The sequence below is a fragment of the Drosophila arizonae genome, chromosome 5, assembly GCF_054131065.1.
Source record: "Drosophila arizonae isolate 15081-1271.41 chromosome 5, UAZ_ARI_1.0, whole genome shotgun sequence".
Lineage (NCBI taxonomy): Eukaryota > Metazoa > Arthropoda > Insecta > Diptera > Drosophilidae > Drosophila > Drosophila arizonae.
The window spans coordinates 12,604,512-12,629,238 of NC_142925.1; the positions used below are offsets into that span (position 1 = coordinate 12,604,512).

Consider the following 24,727-nt stretch of genomic DNA (forward strand, 5'->3'; position numbering starts at 1 on the left):
TGGATTTTTAGGCCAGATCTACTCATAGACCACTTGGACTGCTGTCTAGGCATAAGAAATCTCAGACTTCTGAGGCCAAGCCTCATTAATCCAACTACTTTACTTACTTTTGCATCTTCTTTTTGATAATATAAATCATATCTAAGACTCATATTTTTTCTTATCCAAGATTTTCGTGCTCACCTGCCATACTTAACAGTGCGTTTCTCTCAGTGTATGTGCGTGTGTAAATGAGCTGCTTGCATTGCTCACTTTTGAAGCCTGTGCATTAATTATACACTGCATTTTATTGGCATCGAGCAAATGGCCGGCGCAGTCGACGAGCCTTTCAGCCTTATCTCGCGCAAACACCAGCCTCGAATGTTAAAGTCGCAAGGGAAGAAGAAGAAGTAGGAGAAGAAGGAGAACGTGAAAATCAAATTGAATTTTTATTTTACTAAGAAACTTTGCAGACAACTCGAATGCCGGACATGCCTAATTTGAATGCTCTTTGGCTTTGCTGGGTGAGGGAGGGTGGTAGGCGGGGGGTGGGTAAGTGAAAGTTTTTTGCTGGGCGAAGGTGGGGCTACCTTCGAAAATCGTTGCATTTGGTAGAAATTTATGAAGTGGAGCGCGTCTGATTTCAATTGTCCATTGGTCGTCGATTTCTTGCCATGGCATCGGCTCTGAAATCGAGTTTTCCTCTCGTTTTCCCAGGACTCTGAGACGCTGAGACGCTGAGGCCACTTGAAGCGCATTTTCTGCGCCATTTCAATTCTGTGTGTTTTCCCCTCTCTCTGTTTCTCTGTTCGTTTCTGTCTTTTTCTTGCGTTTTGCCTTTCGCCTGGCAGTCGGCATGTTTGATAAATTGTCTGGAAATTACAAATGGACAAGAGGCCAATAGCTTTTAGGCAAACGCCTTTAGCGCCGGCGGGAGGGTAGCTGGACGATGGTTTTGTGAACCAAAACATTTATGGTAATTTCGAATAAATGTGTATAGGGCAGGAGGCAGGAGGCAGGAGCCAGGGACCAGGGGGAACTGGGGCACATTTGTGTAGCAGATTTTAAGGCGCTTCCTGTCTATTTACGCTGATTTATGGCGGGGAGCATTGTTGACTCTTAATGGCAAATGTCGACAAATTTGTTTTAATGGTCAATATAATGGACTTTTGACTTTTGATTTATAGAAAATCCTAGCGAGCGTTTCAACTCTAGCAAGCCTACAAGTCTTTGCAATATATATCAAAACATTAGTATTGTTATTTTAGTTGCCTCATGCTGTAAGCTAGGCCGTAGTAGGGTTAAAACAGTTTGTCATTTCGCTTCGCAGGCTCCACACACACAAAATTAATTTCTCAAAATGCCGAATGCTCGCAAATGCAATGAATGTGGGCAAACGCACGTCGCCGGTGCCAATGGGTGAGTACCAATTGAAGAACTGCTAATTGCAGTCCATAACAAAAAATGAAGATATATACAAAATGCATAAAAAAATAAATATAAATATAAATATGTGTGTGCAGTGCCGTCTATTGTGGTGGACCACTGTTGCGAGCGGTGCAGATGTCCAATTTGTATAGGGATAGCAAGTACTTTGTCGACATGACCTGTCGATACTCCCCAGAGCGTATCCTTGCCGACTACCAGCTGTTTAGCTCGTGCAAGAAGAACGAGTCGTCGGTGAAGCATCTCACCAATTTCGTGGACAATCACTTCGATCAGCCCGGCACCGAGCTGGAGTATTGGTGTCCGCCAGATTATCGCTGTGAGCCGAAATTCGTGGAGAAGATCAATGATCCGGCCCTGAAGAAGTTTGCCATGGACCTGAATCGCATTTGGAAGCAGCTCGGACGCACCATGAAGGACTGCGTGAGGACCAGTCCGGCCATGTACTCGCTTATCTATGTGCCGAATCCGTTCATCGTGCCGAGCGGCCGATTTATTGAGTTCTACTACTGGGACACCTATTGGATTGTGCGCGGACTGCTGTTCAGCGGCATGTTCCAGACGGCGCGCGGCATGATTGATAATCTGTTGTATCTGGTGAAGCAATTTAAGATGGTGCCCGGCAGCAATCGTGTCTACTACTGGGGACGCTCCCAGCCCCCGCTGCTGGTGCCGATGGTCAAGTCCTACGTGGAGTTTACCAAGGACGAGCAATACGCCATCCAGAATCTGCCGGCGCTCGAATTGGAGATGGAGACCTTCCTGCAGGAGCACTCGGTTCAGGTCGAGGGTCGCACCATGTATCAATATCGCGACAAGTCGACGGGACCACGACCCGAGGCGTACCGTGAGGATGAGGCGGTAGCCGCTAGCTTCAACTCTGCCGAGGAAAAGGAGGACGCCTACTCAAACATAAAGGCTGCCTGCGAGTCCGGCCAGGCCTTCAGCTCGCGCTGGTTCATCTCCTCCAGTGGCAACAACGTGGGCACCATGGCCAATATCAAGACCAACTGGATAGTGCCCGTCGAGCTGAACTGCATTCTATTCCGCAATTGTAAAACGCTTGGCGAATTCTTTACCCTGGCCGGCTGTGCCGACAAGGCGAAGCAATATCGGACCACCGCCTGCGGCCTGATCAAGGCCATCACGGCGGTGCTGTGGAATGAGGAGCGCGGCGTCTGGCTGGACTATGATATAAAGAATAGAAAGCAGCGTGACTACTTCGCCGTGACGAACCTATCGCCGCTCTGGCTGCACGCCTACCCCATAGCTGATACCGAAAAGATCTCCAAGTCTGTAATGTGCTACATTGAGGAGAATAAGCTGGACTGTTATCCGGGCGGTGTGCCGCATACGTTGAGCAACACTGGCCAATTGTGGGACTATCCGAACGTCTATCCTCCTATGATGCTAATGCTCATCGACGGCCTCAATAATCTGGGCACGCCCGAGGCGACCGATATGGCGTGCCGTTGGACACAGCGCTGGGTCCTCTCCAACTACGAGGCCTACACCAAGACGAATTTCATGTTCGAAAAGGTAAGCTGATCGCTGTGTGGGTCGTCTAGCAATCTAACCGGTTTTTCCCCTACTCCTGCAGTACAATTGCGAGGAATCCGGTTTGGGCGTTGGCAGTCCGGATGGACAGAACCATACCGGCTACGGCTGGACAAACGGAGTTCTGATCGAACTGCTGGTCAGGTACGGCTGCCAGTTGACTTCAAACAGCGGCAACGGCGACGCTGACGCCGACTGCAACTGCGGCAGCGATAATATGGCATCGGCCCTGCAGGACTGTCCCATAACGAGCGATGCGTACTTGGAAAAGAAGGCGGCAGCAGATGCCGATGAGTACGCCAAGATGTGTGGCGAACAGAATATGCAATATGATGAGTCTCAGATGTGCTGCGGCGCGGCAATGATGGTTCAAGATATCGCCAGCTTTGCCACAAGTGAGACTGGCCAATTGCCCCCATCCCAACAAAATCCCTACGATCAGAGAAATGGCCAACAACAGCCTAGACCATTTGCCGACGACGTCCACTGTCCATGTGGCCCCGACGATTCTGCAAATGTGGCAAACTACGATCAGAGTGGCAATTGCGGAATGTGTGGATCGGATGGTGGTGATCTTCAGCCGGGCAATAGGCGATATTCTGCTGAACCACAGTGTACATCATGCTATCAGGATGCTCAACCTCCAGCAGCTCAGTCCCCGCCTCGCTCTGCTCCTCCTGCTCAGCAATATGCTTCTGATCAACCCTGTACAGAATGTGGTCAAGCGGCTCGATCTGGCCAAGGTGCTCAGGGTGGTCCCTGTGGTCAAGGTGGACAAGGTGGACAAGGTGCTCAAGGTGGTCAAGGTGGTCAGCAATATGCTGCCAATCAGCCCTGTGGTCAAGGTGGTCAAGGGGGTCAGTCGGGTCAATATGGTGGTCAATCACCTCGATCAGGTCAGGGTGCTCAGGGTAACTGTGGTCAAAGTGGTCAAGGTGGTCAAGCTGCACAAGCTGGACAAGGTGGTCCAGGCGGTCAAGGTTGTCAAGGTCAAGGAGGTCAGTCGAGTCAATATGGTCAATCTGCACGATCAGGTCAAGGTGCTAAGGCCAACTGTGGACAAGGTGGACAAGGTGCTCAAGGTGGTCAAGGAGGTCAACAGTATTCTGGTAATCAGCCCTGTGCTCAAGGTGGTCAAGGTGGTCAAGGAGCTCAGCAATATTCTGGTAATCAGCCCTGTGCTCAAGGTGGTCAAGGTGGTCAAGGAGGTCAGCAATATCCTGGTAATCAGCCCTGTGCTCAAGGTGGCCAAGGAGGTCAACAGTATCCTGGTAATCAGCCCTGTGCTCAAGGTGGTCAAGGTGGCCAAGGAGGTCAACAGTATCCTGGTAATCAGCCCTGTGCTCAAGGTGGTCAAGGTGGTCAAGGAGCTCAGCAATATTCTGGTAATCAAGCTGGTCAGGGTGGTGCACGTTCTGGACAAGGTGCTCAGGGTGGTCCCTGTGGTCAAGGTGGACAAGGTGGGGCTCAGGGCGGTCAGCCTCCTCAGTCTGCGCGAAGTATGCGAACTGCTCAAGGTGGCCTAGGCGGTCCATCCGCTTGCTCGACAGCTCAGCCCCAGCAGGGACAGAAGCCACAGCAATACCAGCAGCAGCAGCAGCAGCAGCAGCAGCAGCCGCAGCAGCAGCAGCAATACCAGCAAAGTCAGCAGAGACAGATGGCTCAATCCCAAGGCCAGTTGACCGACATCTGCTCATATTGTGAGGCGTGCCGAGCTAGAGCACTGGAGGAGCAGGCGTGCGCCAATGAGCCCCAGCCGATTATGATAGAAATGAACGATGACAATTGTATATTGGAGCTAAGTCCATCCGAACAGGAGGAGATCAAGGCCATGTGCCCGTGCGCCTCCAAGGATCTCAATGCAAAAGAGGGCGAAGACGGCAATTCAGATTGTGGCGATGAAGATGATTGTATGTGCGGCGCATCCCAGCCAAATCCCGTTTCGGCGAACAAACTATTTCCACTGGCCGACGAGATTGGATGCCCGCAGCCATCGGAGCAACCGATGCCAGAACAGGATTCGGGCTGTGCATGCGATAAGGCAGCCCGTGAGAAAAGAGAAAGAGAGGCACAGGAGTAGAGAGCAGCAGTAGAAGCATTTGACAGCATTTAGTAAAAGAAAAATAAAAAAATTACCAGTTATGATGCATGCAAATACACAGTAAAAAAATATAAAAATAAAAATAAAAAAAATAAATTAATAAATAACATTAAATTAGAAATGTAAGATAACATAAGGCAACCCGTGAGTAAAGGAGAGCATTGGCTTAGATTACAGTTAAAGTTAAAAAAAAAATAAATTATCAGTAATGATGCATGCAAAGCAAAAATAAAATAAAAATAAATCTAAAAAAAAATGTAAAATTAAATTAGATAATTTCTTCCTCTGCCAATCTTTATGTTCGTGTCAATATCTTTATGACTAACACACACACACACACACACACGCACATACACGTGCTTGTATGTGACATCTTGTAATGCTTGGCCAAGGACACATTTGTTGAAAAGCGAAAGTCTCGTTTGACACAATTGCCACACAACACCCCCAACATGGCGTGTATATGTGTGTGTATGTGTGTGTGTGTGTCTGTGTGTGTGTATTTTCGGTTTGTCTGTCAGCTGTTTGGGAGTGAGCTCATGCTCATGATATTTGAGAACAAATCGTTTATGTGCCATCGCCCCACCCCGCCCCCCATCGCAATGCGTGCCACATTACAACATTTGCTGGCTGTATGAGTTTTCCGCCCTCTCCTGCTGCTGTTGCTCCCTTCCCCCTCACAGTTGCGTTGATGCGATTGTAGTGCTCTGATATTATTGAAATGCCATTTTGATTGGCTTTGATGTTCGGGCAAAAGTAACGATTTCATGTTGCTAAATGTTTTATGGCCCAACACACTGGTCGATGCTCTGATGTGATTAAGCGATAAGTAGTCAGCCATGAAACATGTGGCAATGGTTCGACTCCGGCTCCGGCTGCTGCTGCTGCTCCCCTCTTACATTGCCAATGTCAGTGCCGCCATGTAGCTATGCAGTCGGGCAGCCAGCTGCATATGCACCCATAGTTGGGAGTTTTTGCTGTTTAAATATATAAATTTCATATATTGGCGCTAATTTGATTGAATTTTCCAATTGAGCGACACAGCGCAGGAAAATGTAAGCCTTTATGCCAGTGCGCTTCTTATCCAATTATATGCACTCTCTCGCTCTCTATATATATATATATATATATATATACATATATCTGTCCCTGTCTCTTCCTCTGCTGGCTATTTGTCAGCGAGTGTGTCAACAGCGTCAGAGTCGTCATTGTGGCGCTGCTTGAAATCGAAACCTTAACCCAAGCCACGTAACCAAGAACCCAAACCAAAATGAAGATGTGGGCAGCAGCAGCAGCAGCAGCTGAAAAGTAACCGCAGCTGAAATGATAAACGTACAAACTGCGCACTTGATGATGAAGAATGTGCACATCATTTCATGCACGGCATGACTGCATATGGCACTCGGAGAAAGCCAGAAGATACATATACACACACATACAGACAGACATACATATATACTACACAGGCACTCAGTAGCGCAGACAGCGGGAAGGCAGAGAGCTTAGCTATAAACTAGCTAAATACTCAGGATTATGCTATGTGAGCAAAATCATTTTATTTGCTGACCAAAAATTTGTAGTAGCTTAAATTTTTTATATAATATTTGATATTTTGTATGTTGCATTTTATTATCCATATAAATTGTTTATATGCAAACTTAATGTTTCTATTTTTATATTTACAAAAACATGTTGTTATGCATTAAAAACTTACATATTTACACTATATATATAAGTAAATAAAAATTAATAAATAAAATATATTTAATGTATTATGTGCAGGCAATATGTATTTAATATAACTTGAGTTTTGTTTTTACTATTTAATATAAAGAAGTCATTTTATTATTTATAAATTATTAATACAAAATATTGAAAATTTTTGCTCAGTTTAATGTACTATTTTTCATCAATTTTATTTTTTATGTGGCTGATTAAATTTGTTGAATATTGAATGTTTACTAAAAAGTGCATACTTCAAAGTTTTTTTTTTGTTTTTTTTTTTTTTTAAATAGGTATATATAATACTATACTACATTGTCAAATTAATCATAAAACGAAAGTTGAATTTGTATTTTATAAATAAAAAATATCAAATGAAACACTTCTAAATATTATATATCGAATATCAATAAACTATTCACCAGATAAAAAAAAAATCTTCAGGCTCAACTGAAAGTGAAATCAAAATTGTCTAGCTTAAGCTACGCCTCTGTGCGAAAACAAGATGGAAATGAAAGAAAATGCTGTGGAGCTCATCAGTGTCGAGTTGACGTCGTCGCTGTTGTTGTTGTTGTTGTTGTTGTTGTCAACGGATATTCACAGTGGATTATGCATAGTTCTAAGGCACCGCAGCATTTGCCATGCTGCAAACAAGGCAAACTAACGAACTGAGAGAGCGGCAGAGCGGGAGAGCGAGAGAGCGGGAGAGAGGCCGAGAGTGGCTTTGGACATGGCTGCGTTTCTAATTAGTGAAGCGCTGGGATCATTTGCATCTTATTGACTAAATTAAGTGGCTCAGTGCGAAAGTTTTGCAACTGCGACTGCGACTGCGAAGAAACTGAAAGCAAATGAATTGAAATGAAATACGCTTTTTGCTGCAAATAAATAGCTGAATAGACGTTGGCAGCAAAATTGAAAATTGAGAATTTGCATTTGCCAGTTGCCAGTTGCCAGCTTCGAGTCGGCCGAGCAGCTTCCACAGCTACAGAGAGGCGGACGGAGAGACAGCCGGACAGACAGGCAGACAGGCGAACAGACGGACGTATAAATAAAATCATGACAAAGGCAAAAGCAACAACTGCAACAAATCTGTCATATGTCAAACTTTGCCATATTTAATTTCCTCTTTGCAAAATTAGTTTTCAGCCAAATTTTTCAGTACATTTTTCGTGTTGTACGGAACACACACACACACACATGTATGCTATATACGAATATGAATACGAATACATTTATATCATTGCTGTTTTTTGCTGTATTTTTTTGTATTTCATTTTTTTTTCTCGTTTGGGCGCGCAGCTGCAATAATTCATGTTCAGAAACTACAAATTGAGTCATAAACAACTTTTGATTTCGCATATACGGCATGCGGCATGTCGTCTGCCCAACTTGCGCCCCAGCCCTATTTCGGTTGCGCTGCAAACGAGCAGCATTTTTTGCTGCATACTTTTTGGGGTGGCGGGGTGGTGGGGTGTTGCCTGCCTTGACTCATGTTTGGGCCGGAAGCAGAGGTCGTGTTTGGTGTGCTTATTTTAGTTAACCTTTTTATACTCCATTACGAAAGTGAAAGGAGTATATTAGTTTAGTGAAATGTCCGTCTTACTGAATGTAAGTCTCCGTTGGAGGCGTGGCAATTCGGATAAAACTGTATGTTCAGTTATATTTACAGCTAGAAACTACTGTTGGCAGCCTCTACTGATCTGCCCCAAAATATTATATACATAAGTATATAACAATTGGGGGCGTGGCATATCAGAAAGTAGATATAGCAGCGTGCATGAGTATTCTGCAGTCGATAATGCCCGACTGCAACATTCATACTTGTTTAGCTATGTCTGTGTGTGCTCTCTCATTCATTCTCTTTCTATCTCTCTCTCTCCCTCCCTCCCTCTCTCTCTCTCTCTCTGTGTGCACTCATTAAAATCAAAAGCGTATAAAAACCGCTTATTTCATAATTTAGCAGCCGCAATTTTAGTTGTGGTTAAGTGTGCAAGCAAATAAAATTAAAATAAGTTCAGTGTTTTTTTTTTTAAATAATATTTCATTTTATATTTTGATGTGAAATAACTTTGAAAATCGTTTAAAAAGGTATGCAAACAATGTAATGCCTGTTGGCTGCCTGACTGGTTGGCCAACTGTCTGGCTTACTTATGTATTTTATTCTTTATGATTTATTTCGGAGTACTCTCCTTTTTTTCGGGCAGCCAGACACACACACACACACACATAGACGAGACCAGTAACCAGGAGCAGACCCTGGCTGAGGGCAGCTCACCCAAAAAGCTTGCCGCTTAATTTCATTAAACATTTATGAAATAAAGGCACAAGCTGCTGGCGTATTAAAATTTGATAGTCTGCGGTGGTCTGTCGCTGGGTGCGTGTGTGTATGTGTGGGTGGGTGTGTGCTGGCTGCTACGTATGCGTCATTGTTAATATTGTGCTGCGGTTTAACGCCAAAAGTCACCAATAGCTATATTTTATACACTAATGAGAGTCCTTAAGCCAAATGAGTCAGAGAGCTGACTCAGCTGAGCTGATGGAATATATATTGAAATTAAATTAAATCTGATAGATAAGCATGCCTGCCTAACCAAACTAACAGAAAGAGCATTCAGCAGTCATTTTTAAATATTTTTTTATAATTTTCCGCACGTCATTTGTATGCAGACAGAGTATTTATAATTCTGCATGGCCGTGCTTAACGTTTTCTTTCTTTTTTCTCTTTCTTTTTTCTCTTTTTTATTTCGTTTGTTTGTCGCTGTTTCTTGGCGTTTTTATTGTCTTTTGCAGTTTCAGCTGTGTGCACTTTATTTGATGGACTTGTTTATGAGCAATTTCCATTTTCATTTGTTGCCTGCACCTTGCGAATGGCAATTTTTGTGTGATTTTTATTAATGTTTATTGCGCGAGCGAGCGTTTAATTTGTCCAGAAGCAGGAAGCGAATGTCGATGTCCTGCCAAGCCAAGCCAAGCCAAGCCAAGCCAAGCCAAGCCAAGCCCAGCCAAGCCATGGCCATGAAATGCAATTGCAATGCAATTGCAACTTGAGTTGAGTTGAGTGAGAGGACATGGCCAGCCGGTTGGAAATGCAATTTTGCAAATGCGTAACGCGTATTGCCAAGTGCGTTGTGATTGAGCCAAGTCGCTGGCTGGCAGCCCAAGGAGCACGCATTTTTGGCCAAATTGCATTTTTAATATCATTTGCCGTTGCAGAACGACAGCAGGTGGCAAGGGGTGGGTGGGCGCATAATGAATGTGGCGCTTGCAAACAATTATTTTTATATGAATTGCAACGTTAACCGTAACCGTTCGCTGCTCAGACGGACAGCACACTGCGTTGGCGTGGCAGACAGAAAGATGCCGCCATTTTGTGCTGTCACTAACGGTAACGGCAACGGCTACGGCAACGGCAACGGCAACGGTAACGGCTATGGCAACAGTGAGGGAAACGGCAAAGGCAAATGAAAAGTGCGCGCATATTACATACTTCAGCGAACTTACAAGACATTTTGGCATTCTGCAATATTCATAACTGGCAGCGCTGTGCATAAGTAAGCCTGTGCCACCAATTCACCTGCGACGGCAGCTACTGCATTCGGGCGACCATTAAAAACACCACTACAAAACGCATATTTATTGCCATGCATTAGGTAAAGCAGGTATATTAAGGCAGCGCATAACAATGATAACAAATTGTGGCAGCAGAAGAGATGCAAAAGCTGGCAGATATTATGCCTTAAGCCTGGTGGAAATTGTGGGAAACTGTTGTACATGGGTGTGGAAATATGAGTTATTTTTTATTGAATTTTGTTCCGAGAATCCTTCAGAAAAAAGTGATTATTATTTAAGAGCATTCCTCTAACGAGTTGCTGATGTTTGAAATTATATTAAATATATATCATATAAAATATATGTTTATTTATTTTATGTTAAATATTATTATATTATATATTTTTAAACGCTTTAAAAAATGATTTACTTAATTATTGCCAACTTCTTATGAACACAATTCATTTTAAAAATTGTGTATATTTTAATATTATATTAGTTTTGATTGCTCTCTTATTTTTGCACATTGAACCCACTAGAAATGGGTAACGATTTTGTTTATTTTTCATTTATATATATATTTATTTTATTTTTACCTAAAGCAAATGTTTTTAAACTAAATTTTTGATTATTTATTGTTTTATTTATTAAAATGTGTATATATTTTTTTTATTTTTTTTTAATATTTATATAAAATATATTCCAATTTACTATAAGTTTTTATTTTTTAATTTAGTTGTTTTTTTTTTTATTTTCTATATTTTTATTTAAAAAGGATTTCAAATTTAAATTTTATTTAAAAATATTTTATTTATTTTAGTTTATTTATCTAATTTTATTTTTCAATATTTATTTTTATTTATATTATTTTACATAATATTTCAAAATAAATTCATTCATTTTCATCTGCATATAAATTTAAATAAAATGTTGTTAAAAAATGGGTTACAATTTCTTTTACATCTCGATTTCAGCTGTATCAAAATAATATTCCTCCTATTTCTTTTATCTCCCAATTTCTTTCTTATATTGCATCAATTTCTGTTCAAGCTTTCACGCAATCTACAAATGCTTTGCCCACAATCAAAAATTGGCTCACTCTCTCACTGGCTCTCATTAGATTAGAGTTGATTGTAATCTGCGCCTTGCTATGTCTTCAAACCTGCCCCGCCCTAGCCTATGCTTTGGTACCGCCCCTGCCCTGGGGCACTGCAAATGCTGACATCTGTGACAGAACCTTTTCCTCGAGGGGGTGTGGGAGGTATGGTCGCATTGATTGTTTTTGCCACTGGTAATTTGAAACTTTAAAATATTTATGATTTATGTAACGTTGAGCGTTAGTTGGGTCTACGCTTACCCTCGCAAGCAGCAAATCACAGCCAACCCCTGTCTGTCAGGCTTCAGCTGGAGCTGGGGGGCTGGAAATTTTTCATTATGAAGCTATGCAGACTAAGAACTCCGTCTAATGGAGTCCAAGGAGGCGTGGCTGGCGTCATTTTGCATGCACTTGTGTGAGCGGGGGCCGCGACGAGCGACACAAATATTTGGCACGTGCTGGGCAGGAGGCGGGACGTTGGGGCGACAGGGCGACGGTGCAGGGCAAAGCTGCCGAATTGAGTTGTCAGTTGTGCGAAAAGTTACGTTTTATGAGGGTTGGCAGGCCAGGGGCCGGGCGAAAGTTGCGAAACTTGCATTAAATATTAATAAAAATGTTGCCAAAGGGAGTTGCAGGTGAGTTAAGAACGCGTGTGTGTGTCTGTGTGTGTGTGTGTGTGTGTGTGTGTGTGTATGAGGCTGTGCGTATAATCCCACGACGTGGACGTGCTTAATAAATAAGCAGACGCGAAAAATAACCAAGTTCTTCGTACTCCTCTTTTAGTTTATTTCCCGATATGAGGACATTTGATTTGTCAAAGTATTTTGTTGTGCTTCCAGTTCGACAGTTGTATTGATACGACTGGAAAAGGGGTTGGTTGCATTGCCGCCCTCCAGCAGGGCATAACCACCCCCTCGAGTTCGAGTTGAAATGACATCGAAAATATCTCACTAACAATTTATTATCAACCACTTAGGATCAGAATAAGCGATAGTCCATTGAGGCTTATTACATTCTCTAAAAACGAAATACCGAACACGACACTCGACTTTCAGTTTTTCAGTTTCTATTCCAAGCGCCCCAGCCCCACCGCCCCGTCGCCCCACCCACTTGCGATTTATGACAAGTGCAACAGTGCTGACAACAACAACAGCAAAAAATCAACCCTTAGCAGCGGCTTTTGGTGTAGAAATTTTTATAGACCGTCAGAATGATATATGCATGCCAATATTATGACAACAACAGCAACGACAACGGCAACGGCAACTACGACGGGCTGGCAACTGTTGAAATATGCCGCAGGGCTGACAGACCCACAAAACCCACAATAAACACAGTGAGAGAGAGGGAAAGAGGACAAACGAAAAAAAAAAAAATGAAAAGCAAATCAGCAGCAATAACAACAACAACAATAACAACAACAGCAAATAGCAACTAAAAAGACGATGGGCGTAAAGTTACGCGCGCATATGTAAGTGTCTGACTTCCGTTTCCGCTTGATATGCGACGCTCTTGTTGTTGTTATTGCTGCTGCTGCTGTGAAGGGAGGATTTGTTGTGTTGTTGTGCGGGCGTGGCAGCGGGGGCGGGTCTGCTGACTGGGGCTATTACATTTTACTTTTCATATTTGCCAGGAATAACCGTGAAATTGTTTTTCTAGTCTATATGCCAGTGTATGCATGTGTGTGTGTGTGTGTGTGTGTGCCAACTACCCCTTTTGTCAATGCCGAGTTTGGCTTGTCTAGCTATGTGGGCGAGCATGTGGAGCACTTCAAACTTTCATCTGCGCCGCCCGAGGGCACGCACTGATAGACGACGATATGGGGTGTGGGTGGCTAGCGGTAAATGCTATTTAAATATATAAATTTTAATAAGCTCTCGACCTTTGTTTTCTGCGTCACACACACGCACACACACAGAGCCAACTCATTTGGGTGCTGCAGGTACAGTGAATCAGCGATATGTTGAAACGCATTATGATATTATGATGACATTTTGGGAAATATTCAGTGATATAAGATGATTGCTAATTGTTTTGGTAAAGTTGTTTGGTTTATTTAAATATGTGTGTGTATAGTATATATGTATAATATTATTAAAAATATTTTTGTTTTTAATTTGATATCCATTTATTAAATTTTTTATTTATTTATGTTAAAATATTATTTTTTTAGTATTTTTTAAATACCTTAAAAGCTAAACAATTTTCCCTATATTAAAATAATATTAAAAATATAATATATATAAATTTTTCTCAATATTTTATATTTTAATAAAACTCCTAAGACATTTAGGTATAAATTATATACATAAATAATATTTATATTAATTTTCTAACTTTTTGATAATATTCTATTTATATTCTTTTCTGCATATATTTGAACTTCAACTAGAATCCACTGTGATGAAGGCGAAAAGAAATATTGAATTCCATGCAAATGAGTGGGGGTGATGAGGCGAGTGTAGGTGGTTTAGCTAGGCTTGGCTAGCTGGCAGCAGTGGTGCAGTGAAGCAAAAAATCAAAATACAAATCTCGTCTTTCATATACAATTAAACTCAATTAAATCCGCATATTTAAGCTGCAAATTGCAGTGGCGGCTGCTACGGCCCGGGCAACACTCTGTGGGTCTATGCCTGAATTCCCTGGAGTAAGTGCATTGGCAGATAAACAAGGGTAAGACTCTAAAGCTGGCCAAGTTACGACAAAGCCAGCGAACTTGAACCGCAATTTTTTGGCAATGCCCGCACTAAGACATTACGCTTTTCCTTTTATTTTTGGCTTTTTGGCTACTTTTGCTACCGCAACCCTCATGAATATGTAAGCAAGTCGCCGGCGTAGCGCCGTAGCGGCAAACGGGGGTTGACGGACCACGGCTCTGGACCGAATCGAGGTGGAGTGAAAGCCACAAAGCGCACAGGTAACATGGCAAAGGCAGCGCCTGTGCAACAACAGACAAACATCAATAAACAAGAACCGTCGCGTAAATAATGCAACAGCAGAGGGTAGTAGACTGGGCCCAGTTGTCTCACGACTTGACTTGCCCACGAGGCACGCACGGCGCAACATCAAAAGCAGACGACACGGCAGATAGAGCGAGCTGGTCCTCTGTTTAGGGTATACGTGCCACCAGACAGTCGCTTAACCAGACAGACAGACAGACAGCCAGACACACTCAGACAGACAGCTAGACTTTTCCCTTGTGCATTAACAGCCTTCTATACATAGCTCTCTCTCTCTCTCTTTCTCTCTCTCTTCTCTCTCTCTCTCTCTCTCTCTGTCATTCTCTATATTTGGATTATACTTATAGACACATTTAAGTAGTTCCGACTGCAATTGTCTTTGTAGCTCATGCATTTTACATTTTTAATAGATTGCTTCGAATTAATAACACGCACAGCAGGAGGGTCTTCCTGCAGTTGGCCGGTATATTAGTTTACCCAATGCGGGTCTCGCTCCTGTACTCTGGGGATGCATAACGCACCGTGGTTTACGGTACAACGCGTGCCATTATCCCGAATGGGGCACAGAATCAAATCACTGGCCGACGAGTGCCGAGTGGCCGAGCGGCCGTGCGTGCAATTAGCTAAAATGCCGGCGTTACCCGGCTAAATCTACGGCCATTTCAATTTGCGGGTCAGACAAACTTTGCCAAGCATCAACGGCTACAACAACAACAACAATAACTACTACAACAGCAGCAGCAACAACAACAGCGACAGCAAAGATGCTGCTGCAACTGCCAAAAAAGTTTGCAGTGCCAAAAGAGCAACAAAAGCAACAACTGCAAAGTGCGGACAGCTCGACGAAGAGGAAGAAAAAAACGAAAGTATGAAGAATAATAAAAACGAGAAAGCTTCGAGTGTCGAAAATTGAATACACTGCTATGGTATCATTATTAACTATATAAGTAATTAAAGTTTATTTAAATGTGTATTAATGTAAATACATATTATTCAATTCTATTTTTTGGAATGAAAATCAATTAAAAAAAAATTAAATTATATAAGTAAAAATTATAAAATATTTTGTATACATTGATATTCAATTCAAATCAATATATGCTTAATTTCCAAATTATTACATGTTGCTTAAAGCTAGCTTAATTTTCTTTATACAGAGTTTAGACTTATTTGATATCTGTGCAGCTGAGATATGTTTTGAATATTTTGACATGAGTTTGTAAGTGTATTATATATGTACACACGTCGCATCACTAATATAATAAGACATGACTAGAGAGCGTCTTATTGTTAGAGTTGTATTGGAGGTTTTACTCAAGCTGGCAGCACGGTTCATAGTATTAGGACTGCTAAATGTAGTACCGATTGTTGCCGTGAGAGAGAGAGAGAGAGAGAGAGAGAGAGAGAAAGTAGGAGAAGCAAAATAGATGAAGCTGCTAGCGATAGAAAGATCATATATTAGGAGAGCAAGTATTCTCTGTAGAAGTACTGCAACATAGAGAACTCATTATAGAGCTTAGTTAAACAGGTCTATATAAATGAAAAGTGTTGGTTATGAGCAAGCAGCATGTATAAATTATTTACATATATATATATATATTTACATATATATATATATATTTACATATACATATAATTGTATATGTAATGTATAGTCTATAACCAGAATAACGGTTATATAGACGCTCAGAAATCGACAATTTACCGTTGATATATCCGCTTGGACCTTTTTCATATAAGGTTGTATGGAGACCAGTCAAGACATCACATTTTCGAATTTTCTTATATATATACCTTAAATTTTTTTAGCTAAGCAAAATCATTATCAATGACAATTCCATAGTACCCATCTCTAGAGTATCTGCAGCTAAGCGAAAGCTGAGCGAACTGCGGGCAGAGGCAAAGCTGCGAGCAGGCAGGCCACACAGGAGGCGGTCAGGCGGGCAAAATATGCTTCAAGTGGCAAAGTTTGTGCTGAAGACATTAATTTGAGCCTGGATGATATTCAATTTAGGCACTCCGCAGAGACTTGTGGCACTACTAACCCACCACACACACACACACACACATACACACACACACACACACACACACATATACACACACGCACACGTACAACGTGCAAGAGCGGCAACAATGGCCGCAGCAACTGTAAAATATGACCAAAATGGTCAAACTTGCCAAGATATACACACAGTATATATTTATAACTATATATGTATATACATATATATATATGTATATATCTGTGTATGAGTAACTTGGTGACAGTGTTGGTAAAAAACACAAAAAAGTAAAGAAAAGGAATATGAAAATGAAAAAGAAGAAGAATAGGGAAATGTATTTTTTGGCACAACTTTTTACATGCACTTGCTGTGGCTTGTTTGTGTTGGTGCTGGTCCTGGCGCTGCTGCTGCTGCTGCTGCTGGAGCTTGTCCTGGTCAACTTTCCATGCTCGAGCGTCATTTTATTAAGTTGACAACACTTGCGCAACAAAAGCAGCCTGTCCATGCCTACAATTGGGGTCAGGCCGAAGGAAAAAACATTTTATACAACTTTTTCTTTGACGCTTCACAAAACATGCGGCCGACTAGCGCCTTCCACCCCCCGCCTCCTGCCGCCCGCCTCCTGCTCGGTGTGCCTCTGCTGCCTCCTTTAATATAGTTATTTTAAAGTTTTTCGTTTAATTTTCAATTTGCTGTGGGCGACATTTTAAAATTCCTCTACACGACTCGTAGGCGGGCCGCCTGCTGCCAGCTGTGGCCTTATTTTAATGTGTACCAACATCTTTTTGTTATTGTTTTATTATTATTATTATTATTATTATATTTATTTTATTTTTGTTTTTTTGTGCTTTGGGGCCAATTTGCTTTTTGCACGTGTGTGTGTGTGTGTGTGTTTGTGTGCATGCATATTTTATATTTTCATTTGCACTCGTATTTTTGTTAACAAGCAATTTATGCATTTTCAATTTTAGCCTATTTATTTATTTTGCCAGCCTCCTGTTTGCACTGTCAACAATTCTCAGTATAGCACACATTCATGAGCACATAAATGCATATATATGTAGTTGTATATAGAGAAAGAGGGAGAGAGTGAGAGTGAGTCGAAAATTGTTCGGGAATAAAGTCGTGTGTCATGCGTGCCAAATGAGAAAAGTTTTCTCTATTCTTTTTATACTCATTGATTAAAGTGTAATGAGTATATTCGTTATCTGCTATGTACATTCTGCTGTCCGTCCGTCTGTTCCTATGAATGACCACCATTTGAGGAAGGGACTTGAAATTAGAAAAATATACATATACCTCATATAAACCCTCAAGGCGAATGGGAAAATGTTTCCGACTCTGCTTAGCTCGTGAAGGAGTGTTCTGCAGTCGTTAACGCCCGACTGCATTTTTGTGGTTTTTGCTGCTTTGACCACGAGTCGGACTACATATAATAACAATAATAATTTGTGCTTGCCTTAACTATAACATAGTGTGATGATTATTGTTATTAGTATTATTGTTATTGTTGTTGTTACTTTTGTGTGCATGTGTATGTTTCTATGTATTTTTTTTTTTTTTTTTTTTTTTGCTGTTCTTTGAGAGGTTTTTGACGTGCTGTTTGGGTTGCTTGTGGCTGGTCAATATTTTTCTAGGCACAACAAAACATTTGCACTCGCTGCATGAAGTGTTGACAGTGCCCTGTGCATTGTTTGTTTGCGCTCAGTGTAGAATGTACTCAAGCAATGGCATCAAAGAAAAATATAATCAACGAAAAAAACTCATTTAGCTGAAGCAGAAAATTTTATTTTATTTTTATTAGGACTTTGAAGTGTGTTTTGGTAGTGTTTATTAAGATGACTATCAAATGTTGTTGATTTGATTAAGTGAAATCATTGAATAATTGTTGCAGAATATTAAAATATATATGTAGTTGATGAGCAAGTTTACCAATGCACAGATTGAGCTACTCATGTATTACTTTTGAAATATATTCAAAGAGAAAGAGCTGGATGTGTTTGTATTGAGTATGCTAGCACAACGAACACCAGCTCGGTAATGCTCGGCTTTGATTTTCCTTTCGAGAACGCCTTCGCCTTACGAAGTTAGCATTCGTATTTCAGACACATTATCTCTCTCACTCTCTCTCTCTCTCTCTCTCTCTATCCCTTTCTCTCCTTCTCTATATGAAATTGCAGCTCTTGCTCTTTAGCTAAATAGCTTCATGTTTTGAAGAACAATTTAGGAAATAATAATAATAAACATGAATAATAATAAATTTTCTTCTAAATAACCAAACTAGTTTGGCACTTGACATTTTCACCTTCCGTTTTTCTCAGTGTATGAGTGCAATAATTAAAATTATTAAATAACATTATATTTTAAATTAGTGATTAGTAAATATTAAAAAGTAAAGGGGTCTGTATAAAATAAATATTTTTAAAGCAAATTCTCTTTTAAGATAAGATAAGATAATTTAATGCAATTTTCTTTAAGGGCAATTAAAAAGAATTCTGTTAAGTAGCGAGTATTTAGTATGTATAAAGCCAGACTTCTAGACTCTTTGAGGGTTCTCCTCTTGGGTTTCTGCCGTATCGCAAAAGGGTTTTAGCTCGCCCAGACGACACACAACTGAGGCTATAAATTGTCAGCTTTTGTGTACACAAAAATGCTTATACTTACCAATAGGCAAAAGTGTGTGTGAGAGTGTCTGCGAATGTAAGTGTGTGTGTGTGAGCACATACATCTATTGGTGCTTGTATGGAACGTGGCGAACTAGCGACCTGGTCCCAGCTGCGTGGCGAACTTATGGCATCGATAAAGTAATGAATTACCAGTTTTGTTGCCGCTCTCTTCTGCCTCCTGCTTGCTGCCAACTGCCTTCTGCCCTGGCAGGAGCACCGTAAAAATAGTATAACTATAAATTGTATTTGTATTTTATTATTGCGTCTGAGCATTGTTGTTGCCATGAGTATTGTCAAACATTGGCTCTGATTACGCTGTCAATAAGCTGGCAAAATATGATTGCCAAGCCCAAAACCAAGCTGAGAGTGTGTGTGTGTGTGTGTGTGCTCGGTTGTTTTTTAGCCCTGTTGCTTTGTCGCCTTTGTGTGTATGGGGTGTTGTTGTTGGCCATGTTAGAATTATGCTCGTCATGGCGGCACTTCCGTGCCCAACGGCTGTTTGCCTATTGTTGTGGGAGCAGGAGCAGCAGCAGGAGCAAAATTCCGTGCAGACTCTCAGCAGCAGCAGCAACTGAAGATGGCTGGCAAGGTGGGCTTGGGCTGGCATTTATTGGTACTGGGCCGCCCGTAGCTGTCGGGCCTGTCGGACTGTCTTCGTGTTTTTTAAGTTATTGCATGGGGAATCGGACGTAAACTAAACAAACGTGGCCAGGATGCCATCCTTGCACGCTGCTGAGCATAATAACAAATGGAGCATTGGCGTTGTCTCTATTGTTGTTGTTTTTGCTGCTGGTGTGCGACAATCTCGCTGGCTGCCTGACTGGCTCGAAGGCTGTTCTATCGCAAAAATCCCCAGATCCCTTATGTAATTTTTAGATTTCCTGCTGCTCATTGGTTTTGGGCTACGCTTCACAGTACATACATATTCATAGATATGTATGATATATATGTATGTATATCGCCTTTATATCTTTATAAATGGTTTTCTTTATGCAGCCATAAAAAATGAATTAAACCTGTTGCCTGCCATTTGCAATACACAAATTGAAGCTGAAATGGAAGAAGCAGCAGCAGCAGCAGCAGCAGTAGAAGCTGAAACAGAAACAGTAACTGAAAGTTGAAAGCTAAAAGCTGTAGTTGTATCTCCGTCTGTGTGTGCCTTTGCTTACCAAATATGCACTGTCCTAATGAAAGTCAAGATGCCAGTCAGTTCTGGCCAAGTTGTGGCTAGTAGTTGTAGCTACCTATCAGTTGCCAGCAAATTGCAAGTTAAACAAAGCTAACGAATTGCACGGGGAGAGAGCTGGCTGCGGGGCGGGACGGGAGAGGGGGACGCCAGACGGATAGGATTTCCGTCAAAAGTGCCGCAAAAAAGCAACCGAAATTGCTTAGAAGTGTTCGGGCTGGCAAGCAGAGGGAGAGAGAGAGAAAGGAAGGGTGCTCTCTTCCTCTACCCCTGCCACTACCTCTGCTTCTCTCTGCCTCTTGCTGGAGCTTAAAAACTGCAAATCTCTTGGATAAGGGCGAGCAGCCAGAAGTCAGCAGCTCGAGCAGTCCAAGAGCAGTCAGCAAACGGCAGCAGCCGCAAGTTGCCTGTCGACGGGCAAACTTATGGCTAAGACCACAAACAAATTTCATGCTGCAATGTTGCACAGCCAAAAGATGCTGGCAGGGTGTGGGCGGAGCGGGGCGGTCGACCGAATTAGATGTGCAAGAAAATTGTCTTCCTGTATGAATTTCATAATTTCCCAAGTTTTAGTTATGAAAAGCAAGCAATTTCCTTTTTGCCAACTGACTGACGGGCTGAGCTCGGCTCCTGGCCGGATTCTTCTGCTAGGTGTGTGCGTTGGCTGGGCTTACGTTCAAACATTGTATATTCACGTGAATGTCTATGTGCCTGAGTGTGTATGTGTGTGTGTGTGTGTGTGTGTGGGTTTGTATGTGTGTCGGCAATTTGGCAAGTTTAAACTTTTAATGCGAATCACTTGCGCAAGTTAAGCCTTTAGTTGGTGCTCGGCGTATGCGTCATATGCCTTGGATTAGTTTTTCAATTTCTGCGCCTCTTGTTTGCTGATGTCATCGAGACAACTCCAGAGATCCTGCACACACACACTCATACATGACCACACTTCAAACTCTGCTCTATTTGTTGTTGACTTTCTTTTTTTTTTTTTTTTTGTGTATCTGCTTTTGATACCCTATAGTTGCAGTTGTTGACGGGTATTCTGGGTTTTTGATGATTTTCAGTTAGCTTGACATGAGTTGATCATAGTGAATTTGAAGTCTTCATGTGTTCTTTTTGAAGTTCTCTGGCTTATATGAGTAAGAATCATTTATATAGGGGAACATAGGAACAACAGAGTTCATTTTTTTATTAATAGGAACATAGGAATATGGAAACATCTCTATTCCTCTATAGCTGTGTTTCTCTCTACTCATAGGAATATAATCTTATATTTATAGAGGAACATGGAAACATCTCTGTCCCTCTATATATTTTTCTCTATTCATACAAACATATTCATATATTTATAGAGGAACATAAGAACATCTACTCGTATACTCATACGAACATCTCTTTTCCTCTACAACTATTATTATTTCTTTACTCATTGGAGCAGATATGTATAGGAGAACATAGGAACATCTGTGTTTCTCTTTGACTATGTTTCATTAACTGGAGTCACATATGTTGCTCTATAACTATGCCGCTTTCTCTTATTCATATACACATATACACAGCATTTCAGATCGAACTTCTTTTCCACTCTAGTTCCATTATATTCGTTTACACTCAACAAATCTCTCACTTCTCTTTGTCATATAATCAGTTTATTTCTCTCAGCTTATAGTTTCAATTATATATCTTACCTTCTCTTTTTCTCTCTACTCTCCCATTTTATTTACAAAAGAGTACGAATTTTGTAACTGCACGCTCATGCAGAGTCCAGGGTATATTCTAGTTAATATTTCATAATTTGTGCATTTCTTTGTTTAGCTTTTTTTTTATGTTATTTATTTCTTGGCAAGCTGACCCAATGTCTGGGCACCCTCGAGGGTGTAGTGTGTGTGCTCTGAGTGGCTGGCAACCCTTTGTCACATTTTGCAATTTATGTTATTGTGCTTTGTGATTTCTATCAACAACTTTTACTTTTAAGCAAATCTGCCCGTCTTCTGCTGATATTTGAGTTCCAGTTCCAGTTCCAGTTGGCTCCTGCTCTGTCTCTCATGCAGAAAGCAATAAAAATTGTTTACAGACATTATTTGCGCATCCTTTGCGGAAGCACCTTGTGCTCTGTCTTGCAGGCCTCTCTGCCTGCCTGGCTGGCCGACCATCTACCCCAAGAGAGATTTTCCATTTAAATATTTTTCTAAACTACAATAGCAGCAGCAGCAGAGCTATGCATGGTCATTGTGTGTGAGCAGTGTGTTTATTTTGTTACCCGACTATTAAAGCTCTGCACACACACACATACACACATACACACTCACACTCTCACACACACGCATACTCATATATACTCTAATAAACTAATGCTTCTCGTTTTCGGGCTGCTTTTGTTGCCCTTAAATCTATTACAAGGCAGTTGGCCCATAGTTTGTTTGTTGTTGTTGTTGTTGTTGTTGTTGTTGTTGTTGTTGCTGTTGCTGTTGCTGTTGTTGCTGGCTTATTTGCAAAGCATTTTACGGTGTTGTTGTCCATTGCTTTGGGATTATGTATTGAGAAATCTTTTCTCGTATAGGGGGTGGCTAGCACACACGCACACACATATTCCTGTGCCCAGGTGCTGGTCACACATTTTGCTCGATTTACTATCGATATTTCGACTCAAAGTATTCGCACTCTAATGGGACTGACTATAATATTAAAATTGAACAAAAGTTTTTTTTATTATTTTTTTCCTTTTTTTTTATTACATTTTATTCATTGAATTTTCTCTTAGAGACATTTAAGCTGTTTCATTTCACAGGGCCAAGATTTATTTCTGTCTGTATCTGCTGCCTACATAAAAATATTACAAAAATCTTTTCTTTTTGATTTGTACATACTAACAAATTCCTTTTCTATTTACGTTATTATTTGATGTATGCTGCATGGAAATTCTAATTCAATTTAAAGTTGGCTTGAGTGTAAACAAATTATTGCAATATTTTTATTGTTTTTTTTTTTTTGTGACTGTTTCATATTAAAAAGTGTATATAAATCAAAAAATATATATATTTTTCTTCTCTTTTATATTTTTATTTATTTTGCTGTGTATATTTCATTAAATAAATAATTATTTAAAAATTTCATATTGATAGAATATTGTTGATGAATTCTTGTATTCTCACCCCTTTTGCATATATGTATATATTTATAAATTTACCGTAAACTTCAAAATCAGCTTCAATTGTCATACTAGAAATCTGACTCTTGACCATCAGCTCACTTTTTTCCCGTTATGCTTTGTACTTAAGGGTTTTCCGTTCATACTTGAGTTTTTGGGGAACGTATGTTTCACTTAGCTCTGCCCCGGCTCTGCCTGCGCCCGGTGGGCAAATCGCAAATGCTGCCTCTTCTACTCCTGCCAGCTAGCCGAAAAACAACTTCATTTAGCACGCATAAAGCAGGAGGCGACATGTGTGTGTGTGAGGCGGCAGCTGAAGCTGAAATTCCTTATGCCAGGCAAAGTGAAACTGTCACTGCAAAGGTTTTTTATATATTTATTTTTTCTCTTTTATTTTTTTTGTTGCTAGCTAAGAAATGTAAAGTTTAGTGGGCAGAGGGCAGAGGAGGAGGAAGTGGGCCACAGCCGACGTACTAGCATAAGTACGAGTCCCTATGTGGAGGGGGTGCCGTGGGGTTGCATATTTAAATTTATGATTATGTCGTTATGCTGTCTGCCCGCATTGCTTAGGCGAACGAAAAAGTGACAGCGGCAAACTTAATACAAATTTATGTGCAACATATTTTTGCACTTTTTCTGGGCATAAAAGGAACGCAGAGCAGCCAACAGCTAGCAGCCAAGAGCCAACATCTAACAGCTAAGAGGCCGAGCCATTCAGCTGGTCAACATATGCCGCCTCCTGCTGGACAAAGTTTCGCTCTTGATGAGCTCGGGCTGAGGCTCAGGCTGGCTGCACGGCTCAATGGGCGTTGTTTGTTTTTGCTTTTGTTGCTGTTGTTGTTGTTTATGTTTTTTTTTTTAAAGCGACCATTAAATAAGAACATTAAAATGCCTTTTGCCAGGGTAAATTGCATTTCATCTAGCCGAGTCATGCTCGAAAATGACAAATTCTTACATAATAAGACGAAGGCCTCAAGAAAAATGGCCTTCATTTGGCAGGTGAGACGGCATGAAATTGACTCGGCGGCAACAAAACGGAGCACAGAACAGCACAAGCTGCGTAGCTAACTCATTTTTAAATACAAATTTATGTTGTTACATTTTTGCGAGCAGAGCGCGAGCGAGCCAAATAAAAAATTTGATTAATTCGCAGCGCCTAATGGCGGGCTATAAATTCCGAGTTAATAAAACCAGGAAGCCAGCGACATGCAGCCAAGCTGTCAGCTCACAGCCCGAAGTCGTCTCTCTGCCGTCCCCTGCTGCTTCGTTTTCTACTGCTGCCGCTGCTGCTGCCACTGCTAATAACAAATTTGT

The 24,727-nt window shown here is 41.3% G+C and overlaps 1 protein-coding gene across 6 annotated transcripts; it reads left to right on the forward strand.

The window, feature by feature from the left end:
- The first annotated feature begins 1,218 nt into the window (after positions 1–1,218).
- On the forward strand, positions 1,219–5,351 carry LOC108614928 (uncharacterized). 6 transcript variants are annotated; one of them, XM_089469947.1, is made up of 4 exons: positions 1,219–1,398; positions 1,503–2,964; positions 3,026–4,274; positions 4,341–5,351. In XM_089469947.1, exons 1-4 carry the CDS (start codon positions 1,340–1,342, stop codon positions 5,060–5,062), a joined length of 3,492 nt encoding a protein of 1,163 aa, XP_089326073.1. In that variant the 5' UTR covers positions 1,219–1,339; the 3' UTR covers positions 5,063–5,351. The 6 variants fall into 6 exon arrangements, with proteins under 6 accessions (XP_089326073.1, XP_089326070.1, XP_089326074.1 ...); XM_089469944.1 differs by having other exon boundaries at positions 3,026–4,064; positions 4,113–5,351; XM_089469948.1 differs by having other exon boundaries at positions 3,026–4,064; positions 4,170–5,351.
- The last annotated feature ends 19,376 nt before the right edge of the window (positions 5,352–24,727 follow it).

Excerpts from the sequence above, each read along its gene's own strand:
- LOC108614928 (XM_089469943.1), top strand. The coding sequence starts at position 1,340 with ATGCCGAATGCTCGCAAATGCAATGAATGTGGGCAAACGCACGTCGCC. Across the intron at positions 1,399-1,502 it reads CACGTCGCCGGTGCCAATGG|TGCCGTCTATTGTGGTGGAC; the intron begins GTGAGTACCAAT and ends ATGTGTGTGCAG. Across the intron at positions 2,965-3,025 it reads CGAATTTCATGTTCGAAAAG|TACAATTGCGAGGAATCCGG; the intron begins GTAAGCTGATCG and ends CTACTCCTGCAG.